This window comes from Hetaerina americana, unplaced genomic scaffold (assembly GCF_022747635.1).
Source record: "Hetaerina americana unplaced genomic scaffold, ioHetAmer1.1.p SCAF_34, whole genome shotgun sequence".
In the NCBI taxonomy this organism is placed as follows: domain Eukaryota; kingdom Metazoa; phylum Arthropoda; class Insecta; order Odonata; family Calopterygidae; genus Hetaerina; species Hetaerina americana.
This window is the reverse complement of record NW_027286919.1, coordinates 2,848,365-2,866,182: the sequence shown is the minus strand read 5'-3', so window position 1 is coordinate 2,866,182 and position 17,818 is coordinate 2,848,365. Positions and strand designations below refer to the sequence as shown.

Sequence of the window (17,818 nt, the reverse complement as noted above, 5' to 3'; positions counted from 1 at the left end):
TTCTCGGTTGGCAATAGGATGCCTTATTTAATGTTTAAAAAAAAAGATTGACGCTAATATTATCGGCAGAGCAACTGGTAAGACGAGCTGCTAGTCTCAGCAACTTTAAGTGATTCAAGAAATTCATTATCTAATCCGGAGAGCCTTTAGAGTTTCTCAGAACATCGATTGGTGCGAAAATATTTTTCTCTTTACAAAATACAGCGATATTTTTGACATCATTGACTTTTATTTCAGCCAAAAGAAATTTTTCGAATCATTTATTAATAGTTTTTTCGTTAAAAAAACACCGCTCCCTTCTCAAAAAATTGAATGTGTATTGAAGATATAAGAAGTCTAATGCGTGAAAATGATGATCATTTATCGAAACCTTGATCGTGAATGGTGGTTTGCTTTTTTTGATGGTATCGTAAAACATCTACGAGTAAATTATTTATTAGCCATCATTATAAGAAGAAAAAGTGCCAACAGCAGATGTTTTACTCCTCAAGATTTCCCAAATAGCGAATTAATGGGCGATAAATATTCGCACTATTATTATGATTATTATTTTGGCTTAATATGCAATTTTTTGTGCCATCTGTCCTGATCCTCTGACTTGTCGGCCATAACAACCTATTCGTGCTGGGGAAAATCATTCGTATATCTATGGTTTTCAGTTTAATTTCGGCGTTTTAATTTTATATGCAGCTAATATTACTGTGCGAAAAGTTTAATATGGGGCGTAATTTTGTGCGGTACTAAACTTGGTCGTTTAAGCAAGAGGATAAGCGTAGATCGGAGGCTTTAAGTGTGTGGGTGTGGAGAAGTATGAAAGAAGTTAAATGGACGAAAAAGATACGTACGAAGGAGTGGTGGACACGTTGAGTGAGGAGAGAGGCTGGTGGGAGACATGAAAAATGAAGGAAAGGAGGATGCAGAGCATTTTGAGTAGCGATGGGATGTTGAAGACTGTGATGGAGGGGAGAACATATTAGGCAAACGAGAAATTAGGGATTTGATTAGCATAGATTGGGATGTTGGCCGGAATGCAGGGAGGCAATGAAGTATCCAGAGATGAAGAGTGGCTTGTTGTTGAAGAACAGGATGTTGGGTTGTGCTTCGGGCGAGGCCCAGAAAGGTAAAAGTGTTTCGTTTGCTTCCATCTACCTTTAACGGCTGATTACAAATTAATAATTGCAATATTATTATTCACCGTGCATTACGATGCACTCGTGCAGTCGGTGTATAATCGCTGACATTCATGATTCACATGACAACGATGATGCAATATCCCGCGCAGGGCACCTCATTCCCAGTTTAGAGGTGGTTGCAATCAACATTTCCAACGCGCCCTATCCTTGCGTTGAATCCTGAAAACTTATAGCATCGGACGTAGTCGAATGAAATCAGTTTGGAATCTCCGTAATTAATGTAAGTATCTGTAAGTAGCTATTATTTTTGTTTCGAACATTTTCGAGCACATATACCAGATGCGGACTCTGACAAAAATGTAGTTGTTATGAAATGTGGCGTCCGTTTCAAAAGTATAAGGCAGGGGCGGTGGGTTAGAAAATGGAATGTAGAAGCATTAAATGGATTGAAAGGAAGAAGTACAAACAAGCGGTAGAGGAAATAATGGAGGATGGTACGCACTATCGAAGAAAAATGGGAAAGTATCAAGGAAGGGTTGTCTAAAGCCGCAAAAGGCACTATTGGAACCGTTAACGCGAAAAGGACTAGGAAACCATGGATCACGGAAGAGATGATAACAAAGATGGATGAGAGGAGAAAATGGAAGAATGTAAATACAGAATTAGGCAAAATGAAGTTCAAAGAATTAAACAATAAATTGAGGCGGTTGCCCGCCTCAATTTATTAATCAATTTACTTTATTAATCAAATAAAGCAAAAGAAGCATAGTGGAATACGCAGTGTGAGGATATGAAAAGTTTGCAGAGGAAGGGTGAAATTAATGTGCTGTACAGGAAAGTTAAATCTTTATCGGGAAGTAAGAACGGGAGAGCTATGCTAACAGTAAGAGATAAGGCGGGTAAGATAATAGTTGACACAAGAAATATCCAAGAGAGATGGAAGGAGTATAGAGAAGAACTGCATAGTAAAGAACTTCGACCAACAAAGTTAGACATTGAAAAAGAATATGACGTAGAGGAAGACAGCTTAGGTCCAGCCATACTAGACGATGAGATAGAAAGGGCATTAAGGGAGATGAAAATATATAAGGCCGCGGGGGTGGATAACATTCCCGCAGGAACAATTGAAATGTTTAGGAAAATGTGGGAGGAAGAGGCTATATAGGCTGATTCGCAGTATTTATGAGGAAGGAATCTGGCCGGAAGACTGTGAGATCAGTTTTAGTTCCTATTCCGAAAAAGGCAAAAGTTACATCATGTGAGGACTACAGGACGATAAGTTTGATATCCCACGCAGCTAAAGTTGTTCTCAGGATCATAAACAAAAGGATAGAGAGTAGGGCAAATGATTACTTAGGGGATGATCTGATTGGATTTAGGAAGGGGAGAGGTACGCGTGATGCCATTGCAGTAATGAGATTATCAATCGAGAGGAATATAGAACACAACCAGGAGGTATTTGCCTGTTTCGTAGATTTCGAAAAAACGTTTGATAAGAGTAAATTAGGAAAACTAATGATTATATTGAAGAAAATAGGAATAGATTGGAGGGAAAGGAGGCTAATCCGCAACCTGTACATGTCTCAGACTGCACAGGTGCGGGTGGGGGACGGGGAGTCCGGATGGGCCGTGTTAGGAAGAGGTGTAAGGCAGGGTTGCCCATTATCACCGTTGCTTTTCAATCTGTATGTAGAGGAAATGATTAAAGAGGCATGGGAAGAACTAGAGGTAGGAATGAAATTGGGCGGGGAATTCGTAAAATCAGTTAGGTTCGCGGATGACCAAACTTTAGTATGTCAGTCAGCCAAGGGGTTGCAAGCATTGCTGAGTGCATTGGAAATTCAGTGCGATAGGTATGGGATGGAAATCAATGTTAATAAAACAAAGGTTATTTGATTTTTTAGAAAGAAAAAAGGCTAAGCTAAACATTAAAATAGGAGGGCAGAAACTAGAGCAGCTAGAACAGTTTACGTATCTCGGAAGTGTTTTTGACCAACACGGTCAAAGTGGTAGGGAGGTAAGGAGTAGAATAGGAGCTAGGCAAAGAGGCTTTCACAAGGAGGAGGGAGTTGATGAGAGGGACGTTGAGTAAGGATGTTAAGAAAAGACTCGCAAAAACTTTGATATGGAGCGTAGCTATGTACGCCGCGGTAACGTGGTCATTGAAGTAGGAGGATAGACGTAGACTGGAGGATTTTGAAATGTGGATGTGGAGAAGAATGGAGAAGGTGAAATGGACAGAGACGAAAACAAATGAGGAAGTACTTGGTATGTTAGGCGAACAGAGGGGTTTGTTGGGAGAAATCCAATGGAGGGAGGAAAATGGATGAAGGGTGAATTGATCAGTAGTGGGATGTGGAAGACAGTAATAGAGGGGAGAATGTTAGGCAGACGAGGAATGGGGAGAAACAGGATAGGGATTTTGGACGGGATGAAGGGAGGAAGAAAGTACACAGAGATGAAGAGGGACCTGATTTGGAGTAGGAGACTGGATTTTGTGTTTTTTTAGGAGTCCCAAAATATTTATTTATTAGCTCTGCCCATCCAAAAACCTACTTTAAACGGTAGATTACCTATTAATAATACTAGATGTGATACTCGTCCTCGTTTCAATGCTCTTGGGCTAACCAAAAGGCTATCGCTGTACGTATTTATTTGACCAACAATGACAATAGACCCGCTGGAGTGTAAGGCCGCGGGTGGGTGGAGTGGAGTGGGGAAAGCTTTCGATTTTCTCCTTCGCGGGAAATCAGCTCCTATCACACGTTATACTCTGGAGGAAAGGCTCGTTTTCTCCGTATTGCTTCAGAGGAAGCCGTTGCGGCATACCTTCAGGCGGTATATACATATATTGTATATAAAGTATCGGGGAAATTTGGGAAAAATAAATTATTTCATATCTAACTACAATGCATTTCAAAATTCTTCAAAGTACATCCCTTGAGCGTCGACACACTTTTGTCAGTGCCTGTTCCTCGACTCGAAGGCTCCCTAGTAGGCGGAAGATCCTTAAGGGCACGCGTGCAAGCTTCTTTGACGGCACTTAGGGTCCCAGAGAGATGGCCTTTGAGGGAGGGAGAATTTCAGTTTTGGGAGTAGGAAATAGTCGGGACTGTAAGGGGGTTGGGGAATCGTCGCGGTGTCATTGCAGAAGGTCTTCGCAAGGAGACACTCGACTCTACTCTTTTGGTCGTCCATACAAGGACCTTCGGGAGTACGAGTTTGGCGCAGATCTTTCGTATCGCCAAATTTTCAGTGATGTTGGTGTGCACTATCACTGTCTAATCAATTCAATCTGGCGCACACTTAATCTACGGTCTGAATTCAGCACTTCACGGAAACACGTCAATAGAAATTTGTTGCCTATACTTTTTATGCAAACCTTGTATGTATTTTCATTCAGGTACATTATGTTGAGAAATGCCGCTTTGGCAGTAAAATCGAAGGCAGCGGAAACGATTGGCTAAAATTAAAGCCGCATTGGTACTCGACTGTTTTTACCGGTCACACAAGCATCTGTTCTTTTATTCACACTCGAGGCAGAATTAAAAATTCCTTCGGTGAAAAAAATCTTTCTCCGCGAAAAAAAGCGTCTTCTCAAAATATTATGGTTCAGCTGCAGTGTGATGAGTAATAACGTATGTTTAAACTTTTATTTTCCAAGGTAGAGGTAGACTGCCAATGCACAATGGTAATTTCATTGATTTTACTATTCCAGATAGCTTTTAACTGCTCACCAGGTTCGAGGTCATATATAATTTTCTCCGTGGATTTATCACCATCTGCAAAACCCCATTTATCTTCTACGGTTTCCATACCTCTCTCCTTCCCCCTCACATTTTCGTTTCTTCACAGGTCATCGCATCGGCGTATTTAAATGAATAATCAATGTCTTTCATTCGTGGCTTTCCAATGTAATTTTTCCCTTCCCTGCGTTTCTTCTGTTGCCATCTTCAAATTTCTGCTTCATTGAAGACTCTATCCGTTGATTTTTTCTCTTCCGATTTAATTATTTCTGTCCATTGTGCATGAAACTTCGCACTCGGTGTATTTTCACAATTTCTTATATTTTTTAAATGAACGATGACGTTCGACGAAGATGACGTTGGTGGTCGAAAAGGATCCAAGCTAAAGTGATTTTTCGGGTACCAGATCTTCCTGGGAAACCATAACCGGTACAGGGAAAGGAACTGGCCCCCCTACCCTGATGTGTGAATTTCACACGCCGTATAGGGCTTAGTACTGGGTGAACTCCACCATCACCTACCAAACCGACCTTCGGGTTGATTACTGTAATTATGGTTGATTGGTTGGTATGTAATGGAAAAATATATATGCATAAACGTAAACCATTTAATATATATATTATAAATATTATATATATATATTATATATATTTTATATATATTATATATTTTATATATATTATATATTTTATATATATTATATATTTTATATATATTATATATATATTATATATTATATATATATTATATATTATATATATATATTATATATTATATATTATATATTATATATTATATATATATATTATATATAATATATATATATATATTATACATATATATATATATTAAATGAGATAAAATTTTTTTCTCCCTGGTGCAATTATCCAACGTTTGCTTGGAAATCCCTGGAGGGTTCAATGATGATGGTGTGACAAGACCCCAGATAATTATATGGAAATTTAAAAATATTAATTAGCTAATTGTTTTGTAGATAAATACGTGTTCCTTTAATATTTTATTTAATTCCTAGGCCTTTTATGCAGAACTCAGACCACGAATAGTAAAATCTCGAAAAACAAAGCAAAGGAGTATTTTTAACGTTAACTTTGCGCCAGCATTCTTTATTGTTAATCTGCTGGCATTGATTTGCAAAATTCACTTCCGAAGTGGACATACAAGGTTGCACAGAATTATTCTAGTGGAAAATTTTTTTAGCGATACTTTTGCGTTTGAAATCGATCGCGAGATCGCGAGGGTAGATTCCTTTAAATACTTGGGTGTAACAATTACTCACGATTTGTCCTGGGGAAAGCACATACGGGAAATATGCGGTCGCGCTAATAAAAAATTGGGATTTGTAAAAAGAGTGCTGGGTAAATGTGTCGAAAAAGTGAAGGAACGATGTTTTCTTGCCCTAGTCAGGCCCCACCTAGAGTATGCTGCCAGTATATGGGATCCTCAAGAGATAAATTTAATTTCGGAATTGGATCGAGTTCAGCGGAGGGGGGTTGATTTGTCAAAAATTGCTATGACCAACGCAGTAGCGTAACTACTTTGCTAGAAAATTTAGGCTTGGATTCCCTTACACAGCGGCGTTTACAATATAGATTAAACTTATTAAAAACATTTAAAGATGGGTCCTTTTCCGATGAAATCAAGAACATAATACGAACCCCAACGTATTACGGGTGGAGGGATTACGAATGTAAGATTAGAGAGATTGACTGCAGGACAGACAGATTTAAATGGTCATTTTTTTCCGAGAACAATAAGAGACCAGAATTCTTGTAATCGAAATCCCCCAGGAGCCGGCTCGACATAATAAGTATTAACCTACAAGGTAGCGACTGCGCAGGGTTATACGATTATATATATATATATATATATATATATATATATATATATATATATATATATATATATATATATATATATTTTATGTATATTTTTTTGCAGGTTCCCCTTACCTTTCCCCATCCATTTGAAAAACCCTTTCCTCCTGGTGCTGCACCCCCTGCCACACACCTTGTTGGTGGCTTGCAGGGTATTGATGTAGATGTAGATGTAGCGAGAAGACAGAGCAGTGGGAAATAATTCGTGCGAGAAGCTCCCGAGGGTTAAAATGTCAGGAGGGCGTCTGTCTTCATGGAGAACCACCAGTTTGATTAAAATATTATTCATGAAGGGAAACTCGTTTTTTTAATATGCGACATTTTATCATTAAATTTTAAATTATCAATCGCATTTTATGTTTCCTCCATGCACACATACGTCCGTGAAAACACCGAAATTTCCTTTTGAACCATATTTGAGTCCACCGAGTTGTAATTTTTGATGCATTCAAAAGTGTGTCACAGGTATACAGTCATATATCGACGGAGGTAAAACACAGCATTTTTCTGTATAGCTCTCATAATTACGAGTATTAATTATGGCGATTGATTCCAATGCATTTATCTTGATTGATCTTGAAATCCCTCCCTTTGCTGGCTCCTGAATGATTTGGGTCGGTTATTGATGACTTAGGATTATCCTAGAATATATATTTTTAAAGTACCGCAATCCTGCGCCTTGGGAAAACTTTCGTAAACCCTGAGATGTACATATCAGAGCGATTAACTGGCGCCCATTTAGAACATTTCGGCCCGCTGGTCTCTAAATGGATATTAACTGGAGGGTATAAATATTCCTCAGCTTCAGAATACTGAATCCCTCTCATGGTATCAAATTTATTGGTCAAATTTAATGGAAAAATGTTCATATTGCTTGGAGTTTTCGCGTGGTAACGTACATTCGGTTGAATCCATTTCATTAATTTCCCACTCTCACCGGAGACCACCCATGAAATCCGCCCATGAAATCTTATGTTGCTTCAATAATGACTTCCAACTGCGATGACAGAGTGAAGTTTTACAGTTCTGGTCCAGACGAGGCATACCTCCCATTGGTACGTAAAAAAGGTCATGGAGAGAGAAATGAGAGTTTGAACTCATTTACGAACCATTATGAATTAAATGTTGCATAAGGTCCTTCAAAAATACTGGCAAGGTTAATGAAAGCATCGCTTCGGGGATTTTGATGGATAGTTTCAACATAAGTGAGGGCTCAGATTGAGTGTGCTGCATGGGTGTTCTCTCCTGGTCATTATTAGTGTTTTCCTTTCGCTAAGGTAAGGTGTGCAGAATTGTGTAATGCTGCCGTAAATCTCAAGTGAAACATGTGACTAACTGTTATAACCCTTAGTAGGACAATGCAACAATTTCCGAGTGTAAAAATCATTCGCCTTGACTGGGATTCGAACCCAGATCCCTCAATATCCGGTCGAGTGCTTTAGCCACTTAAGCTACCGAGGCGTCCTCTTAAACCCTGAAATTTTGGGGCTTTTAAAGGAACAAGATGTTCTGACGATATACCGTACATACAATGTCACAGGCATTCGTATTCGTGCGCGAGGCGCCACAGTCCACGAGGTTAAAGCCAACTTTAAACACTTATGGTGTTTATACTTTGACAAATTCCAAAGAAACTGCGGGAGATGCCGCAACAGTAACTTTTAACGGAGTCATCCGCTAATGTGCATTTCAATGCAACAATTTCAGAGTGTAAAAAGTATTCGCCTTGATTGGGATCCCAGTCAAGGCGAATGATTTTTACACTCTGAAATTGTTGCCAAGAAATGCACATTAGCGGATGACTCCGTTAAAAGTTACTGTTGCGGCATCTCCCGCAATTTCTTTGGAATTTCCTTAATAGGACCTTAGCATGAAAAATCTTTTCGCTTTTATAACCTAAAACCTCCTAAACCGTATTTTAAAGTTCCAATAACTATAATGATTACAGCTTAGCGATTTGAATTATTGCAATAAATACCGTTAAGAATCATTTCTAAATTCGTTAAAATCTCATTGGGATTTCAAACGTAGCCCAACACGTACAAGTGTTACGCAAGGACAGTCGTAGACAATTATCAAACGTGCTTTAAACCAGATTCCTCATTGAATAAGTGCATATTTTTGTACTTCCACAAGGTTTGTATAAAAGATATCGTTAACAATGTTTCCCTGACGTGTACGTGAAGTACTGAATGCAGGCCGACGGTTTAGTGCGCATGCTCGCGTTTGCATTGACATAAGACAGCGACAGTGGACACCATTGACTCACTGAAAATTTGGCGATACGAAAAATCTGCGCTAAAATCGTACTCCCAAAGGTCTTTGGGGACGGACGACCAAAAGAACAGAGTCGAGTGTCTGCTTGCGAAGACCTTCTGCAACGACATCCCGACGATTCCCCAACCTCCTCACAGTCTCAACTTGGCACCAGCAGACTATTTCCTATGCCCAAAATCCTACCTCCCTCAAAGGGCACCACCATGGGACCCTAAGTTACGTAAAAGAAGCTTGCACGCGTACCCTTAATAGTACCCTCGTCCGGAATCCATATACCAGGAGGGAGCCTTCGAGTCGTGGAAAAGCCACAAGGGCTAAAGTGTGCGTCGACGCTCAAGGGATGTACTTTAAATAAATTTGAGGCATCGTGAGGTATCTGATATAAATTCATTTTTCCGAAACTTTTCCTTAACCATGTATACAAACCATATAGTTCCATCTGCGTTCATGGTTTTTACAAAAAGTTTCGGTAAAGTATAATTATTATTTCAGATATATTGCTGCAATGCCTCAAAATTCTCCCATAATGGTAGGAAAGTCTTCATTTAAAAGTTCTAAATCTGCTTGGTCATTTTCGAAAAGAAGTTGAAAAATAAATGCAATGGCATGGATATCTCGTTACTCAATCGTAATTATGTCCAGCGCAGTTAGTTATATTTTCCGCCCTCGAATCGAATGCTATCGTCCCTCGCCACCAAGATGGTTGCACATTCGTCGGAATCCGTCACTTCCTCCGCAGTGTGCTCTCCGGGCCGTAAACAATTATTTCCTCACGTTAGGGCGGGGGCCATTTGCCCCGCGGCCGCCCGCCTCCTCCCCGGCGTCTGTGGTCGCGGTAGGCGGGGCGAAGGGGGGGGGGCAAGGGTAGGCACGGTCGCAGCATCACAATCGGGCCCTCCGGGCTGCATTGCTCTCGCGTGCCAAAAGACTTCCCCCGAACCCTTCCACCCTCCGCCCACCTCTCTCCCCCCGTGGGCAATCTGATGACCGACAGGAGGAGGGAGGAGAGGGGGGGGGGCGTGGCTCCCTCGAGAGGGAGGAGGATGAGCGACGGGCCGCCCACACCTTGTGGGCATTCGTTGAAACGTCGGTCCAAGCACAATTTGAATCGAGGGTCTATTATTGTCATCGTTAATACGTGTGATGGCACGTACTTTCGATTCAGGCGATTCAAGGCTCAGTAGGTATGGCGATGTGGACGATTCATGCCTCGTACGAATTCGAATATGCTCCCGACGAATTCGATACAGATCAGGAAGCGGGAGAATCCGTTTCGGATTACGAGGGGCCGTGAAATGAAAACCGAAAACTCGCCATAACACATGCAGTGCGCGCGAAATGTGGCGACAATGACAGAGATACTCCCGTCGCTGTGGCATTGTCGCACAGCTCACCGGCGAACGCTGTTGTTGTTTGGTTGCTGTGTCCTTGTTGTTGGTGCGCGGACTGGTGTCTGGCGTGTGTTCGTCCAGCAGTAGAAATGGAGAGGCAAGCAGAGGAGAGGAGCAGAGAGGTCTGTGGTTCGTTTTCTGAGGGCGCTGCAGTGGAGAGCTGGAATTCATCATTCGCCGTCGTCGCACGTCTACTTATGCCGTGCAGGATGGCGAACAATGCATGTTTCACGTCCAAGTGTTCGATTTTCATTTGAATAATCTACATAAATATATTCTCCGTCCCTTCTGGGATCTGTTTCCTGAGCGAATAGTCTCCTGATTAGATTAGATCGTTCGATTAATCCAATTGATTTCCACTCGCAAGCTGTTCCGATAATCGTATCCTTAAGTGGTGTGTGCGTGTGACAATTAAATATTGACTTGGTGCATAAGTGATTCAATCAGTAAGTTTGGACTCGAGCTTACTTGGTCGTTCAGGGACTCCTCTGTCAGAGCCCAGAGAGTCAGTCGCTGGACGTGTCCTGAACAGAGTACAAGTGCACGACCCCGTCCTGCGAGTGTTGTGCTACCCAACGTTAAGACTCTTGTTTCTTTAGAGGTTTCTCTTTCGTTCGAGTCTGTCTCGACTATTCCATCCATTTCAACGTGCTAATACCGTGGAATAGGTGTTGGTTGACGATGCATTAGAGTAAGTCATGATCGAATCTATTGCTTCCCGATGTTGCTCGATTAAGTGGTAATCCGATGGTAATCGCATCGGGCACTCGATCGTCTCGTCATTCTTTTCGCTTCGGGGGTCGCTATGGGGAAGCGGGCCTCAGACCCGGCATCCCTCGAGAGGGCCTGCAGCCCCTCCTCCCCCGGTGCAGATCACTCCGGACCCCCGTACGATCGCCCGTCCGTCCCTTCGTCCTCCGCCGCCGCCGTTGGCTGCTTCGCCCGCCAATCCCTCCACCCGATGTCCCCGGGACATTTCCCCCTTTTTCTCTTCTCTATCGATTTATTTGCGTCCAACTAGTCGTTCCTCACGAGTGTTCGTTGTTGTGGAGGCGAGTTAATGGCGGATCACCTAAGGTTAATGAAGGCCTTCTGAGGGTCGCCATTCTTCTCCCACAGCTATGCGCTCTTCTCTCGGGTTCTCAGAAGTGAATACTTCTGCAGGAATTGCATTGCAAGCGGGCAACGAGCCGAGTGGAAACGGCAAGAAAACAAAACTCGTGAAATCATGCGTACGTCATTAGCAAGCATGCATATAAATTATAAATCCATAAATAATTTAATGACCAAACGAGGGAACATACCTCGTTTGATAAATCGTATTGTGTATCGGAAAGTTTCTGGCTTAACTTTTTGGAAGTTTTTCATGTTCATTAAATGAAGAACGCAATAATTTTTCCACTGTCCTTCATTTTGATACCACTAGTTTCAACGCTTAGGCGTCATCACCAGGTATCATAATTTAATGAAATCGTATTATATTTGAATTCCTGGATTTCCGGCGATTCCGCCACAAAAAAGGAAAGAAGTTTTTGAGGCGTCCAGTATTTTTCACATTTTCTCGTGAATGATTTCAGAGTTTTGAAAATTGGCTCAAAAATGTTCTTCGGATAGGATGTGCCACTCTTGTGTTTCCCTTTTAAAAAAATAGACATGAGGCAATGTTTGTTTTTTGTGTGATCTACATCTTATTCTACCAGGTTGAGCGTTTTTGCGGACACCACGCGGTTTCTCCGCCTCTCCTCCACTCAACTCCTTCAATCCTTTGTCTCCGTCGATAATTCTGAATGTGAGGCATGCTGCCATTCTTCGTTTTGTTAATATTCCTATTCCCTACCTGACAATATGCTGTGATGTCATATGTTCTTCTTTCTTGGTTACATAATGGGTTAAGTTATTGCTGATTGAATCCCTGGTTCATTCGTCTGGGAAATGCCTGGAAAAGGTTATCCAAGATACGCTGCTTTCTCAGGGCCACTATCCTGCATGAGTCTCAAGATGTCATAGGCAAGGGACCACGCGTTGAGCTCCAATCGAAACGACCCGTCGAGTCTCGGTGGTTTGGCTATAGCATCCTGCAATCATCCCGAAACTGAATTTAAATGTTCGAAAGTTCAAAAGGCTATTTCATCTGAGCCCCTGGGGTCAATCATGCACCACTAAAAAGAAACAGCCCGGTCAGGTGTGGTCGGAGGCAATTCAGTCTGCAAAGATATTGTTCCCTGCCATCGCAGTGTTCCTGTCCACGTAGCTCGTGATGCGTGGGCAGTGGTGCACGTGGTCGTGAATCAAGGCAACGGCACCGATCATGGAAGTCCAGGGTTATTCCTCGGCCCCCGTGGCGCCTGTACATGCCGTTCTAACCGATGAGTCCTCGTTGTTTCCGGTCGGCACCCGCGGGGATTAGCCTGATGGGCTGAGCACCAGCAGAGGTGTCCACATACACATGTATTTACATGGGCTCCCGGGAAATCAGACGACAAGCGGACACCCGTCAGTGTCCCAGCGGGGGCGACAAAAGGTCACCAGCGGAGTGCAACAAAACTAAAAAAAAAGGCAAAACATTGTTCACACTTCACGCCAAAAGAGTTACCACGAAAATCGTTTTGCGTGGTCGGCTATTGGCATGCCATTAAACAAGTTTTAGGCGACGAAGGGGGTGGTGAAAAATGATCCGCCTTGCCGCAAAACTAAATTAACCGCGTCCCAAAATGATTGCTCCTCGGGAGAGAGTCATCTCCGGTTAGGGTGAGGTTGCATCTCACGCTTGTTTTCTTCTTTTGCGCCGGGAATACCAGTTGGCGAATAAAGTTGCGGGGTGAGGATGGGGTGATGGGTGGTAGTGGAGGAGAGGTGGAAACGCATCAAAAAACAGAGATCCTCAAAAACTGATTCACAAATAAATAGAAGCAGTAAGCAAGAAAAGGTTAAGGAATCCAAGGATTGCAGAAGATCTGGTTAGGAATATATAAGAGAGAAGGAAATGGAAGAGTGAACACACTCAAGCACGTAGAGGGAAGTACCGAGAGATACGTAATAAACTAAGACAAATACTGGGGCGAAAGAAGTAGTGGAAGAATACGGAGAAATTGAAAAGAAAGAGTACAGAAGGTGGAAGAACTTTCAGGAAGTACGAGAGGAAAACTGTGTGCACGCTATCAGATACGCGACGAATAAATAGTAATAGCAGAGACACATGCGAGATGGAAAGAATGCATAAAAGAGGAACATGGTAGGGCGGAGCAAGGGTACAGATGCAAATGGAATGTAATGATGCTTTGGACCGGGGCTGCCCGATTTCACGTCATGAAGAGCATTAAAACAGGAAACGGAATCGAATAACACGGATGGATAAAACCACTGCGGAATAATTTAAGGGTTTAGGGAACCGTGAAAGGAGCTGCATAGGCTATAATATCCTCCTGCTTCAATGACCACGTTTCCGCGCCGTACATAGCTACGCTCCATATCAATGTTTTTACGAGTCTTTTCTTAACAGGTAGGAAGTATAAGTGTATCTAAATGTTGAATAATTACTCTCTATTTATATCTTTATTTTATAAGGATATAATCCAGCTGATACCTTTACTGAGCCACTATTGATGATGATAATAATAATAAATATATATTAAATATCTTTAATCATAGTAAATTGCTAGCGTCCGTGGCGACTGAAGCTTAGCAAAATGTGCGCCGTCGAAATAACTTCGCAAGGAGATCTCGTCATATCTCCCTTTAATGTAATCCCCTGGATTATTGCTGGCGTCGTGATCGAGGTTAGATCCCCTCAGGCCACTGCGCTTTCTGACCAGTCATTGCTTCTGCAAGTATGCTATTGTTCTTTCGGCTGCGATCGGAAAATAAAGAGCTTTCTTTCTAAAATAATTATGTAAATATGAGATGCATTTGTTTAAGGCTGTCAGCATCAAGCGCGAATGTGGACCACCAGGCGAGGTGAGGGGGTGAGAGAGAGAGAGGGTTTTCTCGTGTCGTGGGGGTGGGGGTGGTTAGGGGGAGAAATTGCGTCTCAATAATACGGCCTTTCTTACACTAATCGTACTTGGGTAATTGCGTGTTGAACAATAAAAAGTCAATCTGTTCGGAAAATACTTACTCAATTTATTTCCCTCTAAAACTAAAAGAGGTAACACGTTCGTTTTACTAGATAAAAATTTACGTGCATGTAGGCATGTTAAATTAAATTCGTGAGACGAAAGGGGATCGCATAGAGGTAATTTGAGTGTGGTTATCTGTGAGACCAGAGGAGAGAGAAGATCTGCCCCATTCAGTGAAATTACGCAGAAGGATAATTGTTGTTTATTTTCTATGATTATTTTTTTCCTTTGAGAAATGGACGAATCTTTTGGCATGAGGAAAATTTCAACTGAATCATCAACTGTAATATAAACTTAAATTTAAATCTGATTTAAATTTTACTGGAATTAATCGCGTTTAACGGTACTTAAATGTCATCTGGTTCTAATTTCAGTCCACCAAACATAGTTAACTCCCAAAGATTCAGAGGTCAAATAGAAAGAACACAAACATCAGAAACTCATACTCGGCGCGAAATCGTGCCCAATAAACAAACTTGTTCGCATGACTACATGAATTTTGAAATACACAATATGCGAATATTTTTCAGATGAAAATTATTTGAAAATCTCATACCCTGTGCTAGTACGAGGGTTGGCTGAGAACTAATGCACACATGCTTGGAGACCACAAACAAAATGACCTTCAAAAGCACTCCTGGTGGCATGTGGAAGTAACATTCCCCATCAACGCGCATGCGCAGGTTTGAAGTCGTTACATTCATCCAGTATATTTCGAGAAACGGAAATATGGACATGTGTTCTAGTGCCATGTCAACGCGAGTTAAACAGCGTGCTGTTGACGAATTTTCAACTGCTGAAAAAGTGACTCCTACTGAGATTCATGGTCGGTTAAAGGCTGTTTATGGTGACGATGCAGTTGATAGGTGTACTGTAAATCTATGGGTAGTAAAATTTCGTGGTGGTGAACCTGGAAAAGCCATAATTGTTGATGAAACTCGCAGCGGACGTCCGATCAATGCAACAGACGATAGACATCGCAAACTCGTCGAAGTTGAAAAAAGGCGTCGTAGTCACGTAGTTGTCCGCAGTCACTGGCGACAAAAATGAATAAAGGAAGAAGAAGGGTGATCTGCTGACTTTGTATTGATGGCGGTCACATATGTGCGTGTAATAAAGCCGCTCTTCATTGAAAGGGATTCGCTCATTTTCCAATGCCAATCGTTATATATAGATGAGGATTTCTCGTTTATATGGTTTGGATACCTTAAATTGGTGCCCTCATAGTTTAAAGAACGTCATACTCTTTCTTCCTTTAAAGAACGTCAACTTCCCCTTTTTTAGCGTTTTGCGTCTTAGAATACTTGAAAGGATGTCTCAACCGCACTGCACTTCGGTTAGCATTGCTCATTAGAAGAATACGCTGGTTTTCCTCTCGGCGTGACGGCCAAAAATAAACGGCGGATGGGTTTAGCCGAGAACAAAAACACCGATACATTCGACGTAGAAAGTTTGCATAAACCGTTATATATGTAAACTGCACTTCATCTAATTACTAATTCCGTGTGTTTTGCCGCTATCGGGTTCTTATTTCTGACTTGGGTTGATTCAAACTTGAATGAAAAGAAAAACAAATGAATCACTACGAACCGCCATGAATAGCGCGGTACTTTTGGATCGTTTTCCAATATGGACGCGAGGTCATTTCTTGAAAACATCTTCGTTCAATTTTTAAATTTAGTAATTTCAATGTCTGTTATCGATCGCTTAAAGACGACGCATTAAATTCTAAAAGGGTGCACTGGCATCAACCATTCTTCAACCCCTAACATTTTCTGTCTCCCTTAATCCCGTCCAACACCAACAATAAGTTTTCTTCATCTACGTCACTTACTTCGCATCCTCATACTCTGTGTCACAACTCCTGTGCAACACTCGATTGCCTCCCAACATGCCTTGCATCCAATTGTCTTTCCATTTTTTTATCACTCTCCACGACTTTTACCCTTACCCAACTTTCCCTAGTCCCTAGTTTTTCTGTCCGTCCATTTCACACCGGCCACCTTTCCACTCGCACTTCTCATTAACCCTTCAAACTGCGCTTATCCTCTTCACACAACGACCAAGTTTCCGAGCCATACAAAAATTCACGCTCAATATTTCAGTTTTCACTCATCTGTTCTTCGCTTCCTTACTCAACGTTGGGATGGAGATGGTGCGGGGGCTAACGTACTGGCTTCCCACCCAGAGGGCCCGGGTTAAAATCCCGGCGGTGTTGAATATTTTCGGAGGTATCTCGATCCCTACTTGAGGTGCTTTGTGGAGGGCACTTTGAGTGAGTACGCCGTCCGTCGGATGGGACGTTAACCTGCTGACCCCTCGGCGCCTTTCGTTAAGAGTATGCTAATGCCGACGCCGGGTTTCTCTCCACCCTTCATTCTTTCCTGTCCATCCCTAATGGCGCAAATGACCTCAGATGTCGGTCGCCTCCCCTTAAAACTACTACTGCTACTTACTCAACGCCCCCTTTTCAACCACCTCTCCTCTTTTAGAGAGCCTCCTCACCCCAACGCAATTCTTCCTCTCCCCGGTGTTCATTGCCCTTTAAAAACGATACGGACTCGATGTTGTAAAAAATGTATTCCAACTTGGTAAAATTATACCACACGCGTATTGTCAATTGGGAGTAACCGTTCACAAAGTACGCCGTGATGGAAGTTCACACGTGGAAGCTTATGTCTACTTGGTAATGAGTGTCTTCACCAAATGATGTCTCTCTGGGGGGTTGCAATGGGCGTCACGCGGGACGTTAGGAAGTGGCGTCAAGAGGCGAAGGAAGGCATCGGGCGTCGTCGTCCGCCCGCTAACTGCGTCGTCGCTCGCCCGAAGGAGGAGAGCGATCGACATCGGAGACGCGCACCATACACCGCCACGGACGTGGTGCTCGTCGGAAAAGGAAGGGAGAGCGAGTGAGGATTGGTGGGCGGGGGCTGGTGCGTACTCACCCGGGTATGAAGCAACCCGACGTCTGCGTAAGAAACGTTCCTCTCTCGGGAGCCGTGAGCCCGACGAACATCACAACGACAACTGACCGACCTAGCGCTCCACGCCATCTCGCCACCCTTCCCCCTCCCCTCCAGCCCCCCCCCCCGAGGCGACGGCGGGGGTGGACGGAGATCCCGCGCCTGCGCAGTCGGCCCCCTCCCTCTCTCGCTGCCCCGCTTTGGTTTTCGTGGTGGTTGTTCCATTCCGTCGCCCCCTTTCGCACCGCTTCACCCCTCTTTGTGTCCCCCCACCAACCCCACTCGGAGGAGACGCGGG

General features: G+C 42.7%; 1 protein-coding gene across 3 annotated transcripts in view; it reads right to left on the bottom strand.

Annotated features, from left to right (window-relative positions):
* Nucleotides 1–17,600, bottom strand: part of LOC139691415 (ciliary microtubule inner protein 2B-like) — a 135,355-nt gene extending 117,755 nt beyond the window's left edge. For all 3 annotated transcript variants that reach the window (XM_071589218.1, XM_071589219.1, XM_071589220.1), the window contains exon 1: nucleotides 17,503–17,600. In XM_071589218.1, coding sequence (XP_071445319.1) covers nucleotides 17,503–17,573 — 71 coding nt within the window. In that variant the 5' untranslated portion in view covers nucleotides 17,574–17,600. The remainder of the gene's footprint in view (nucleotides 1–17,502) is intronic.
* Between the last annotated feature and the right edge of the window lie 218 nt (nucleotides 17,601–17,818).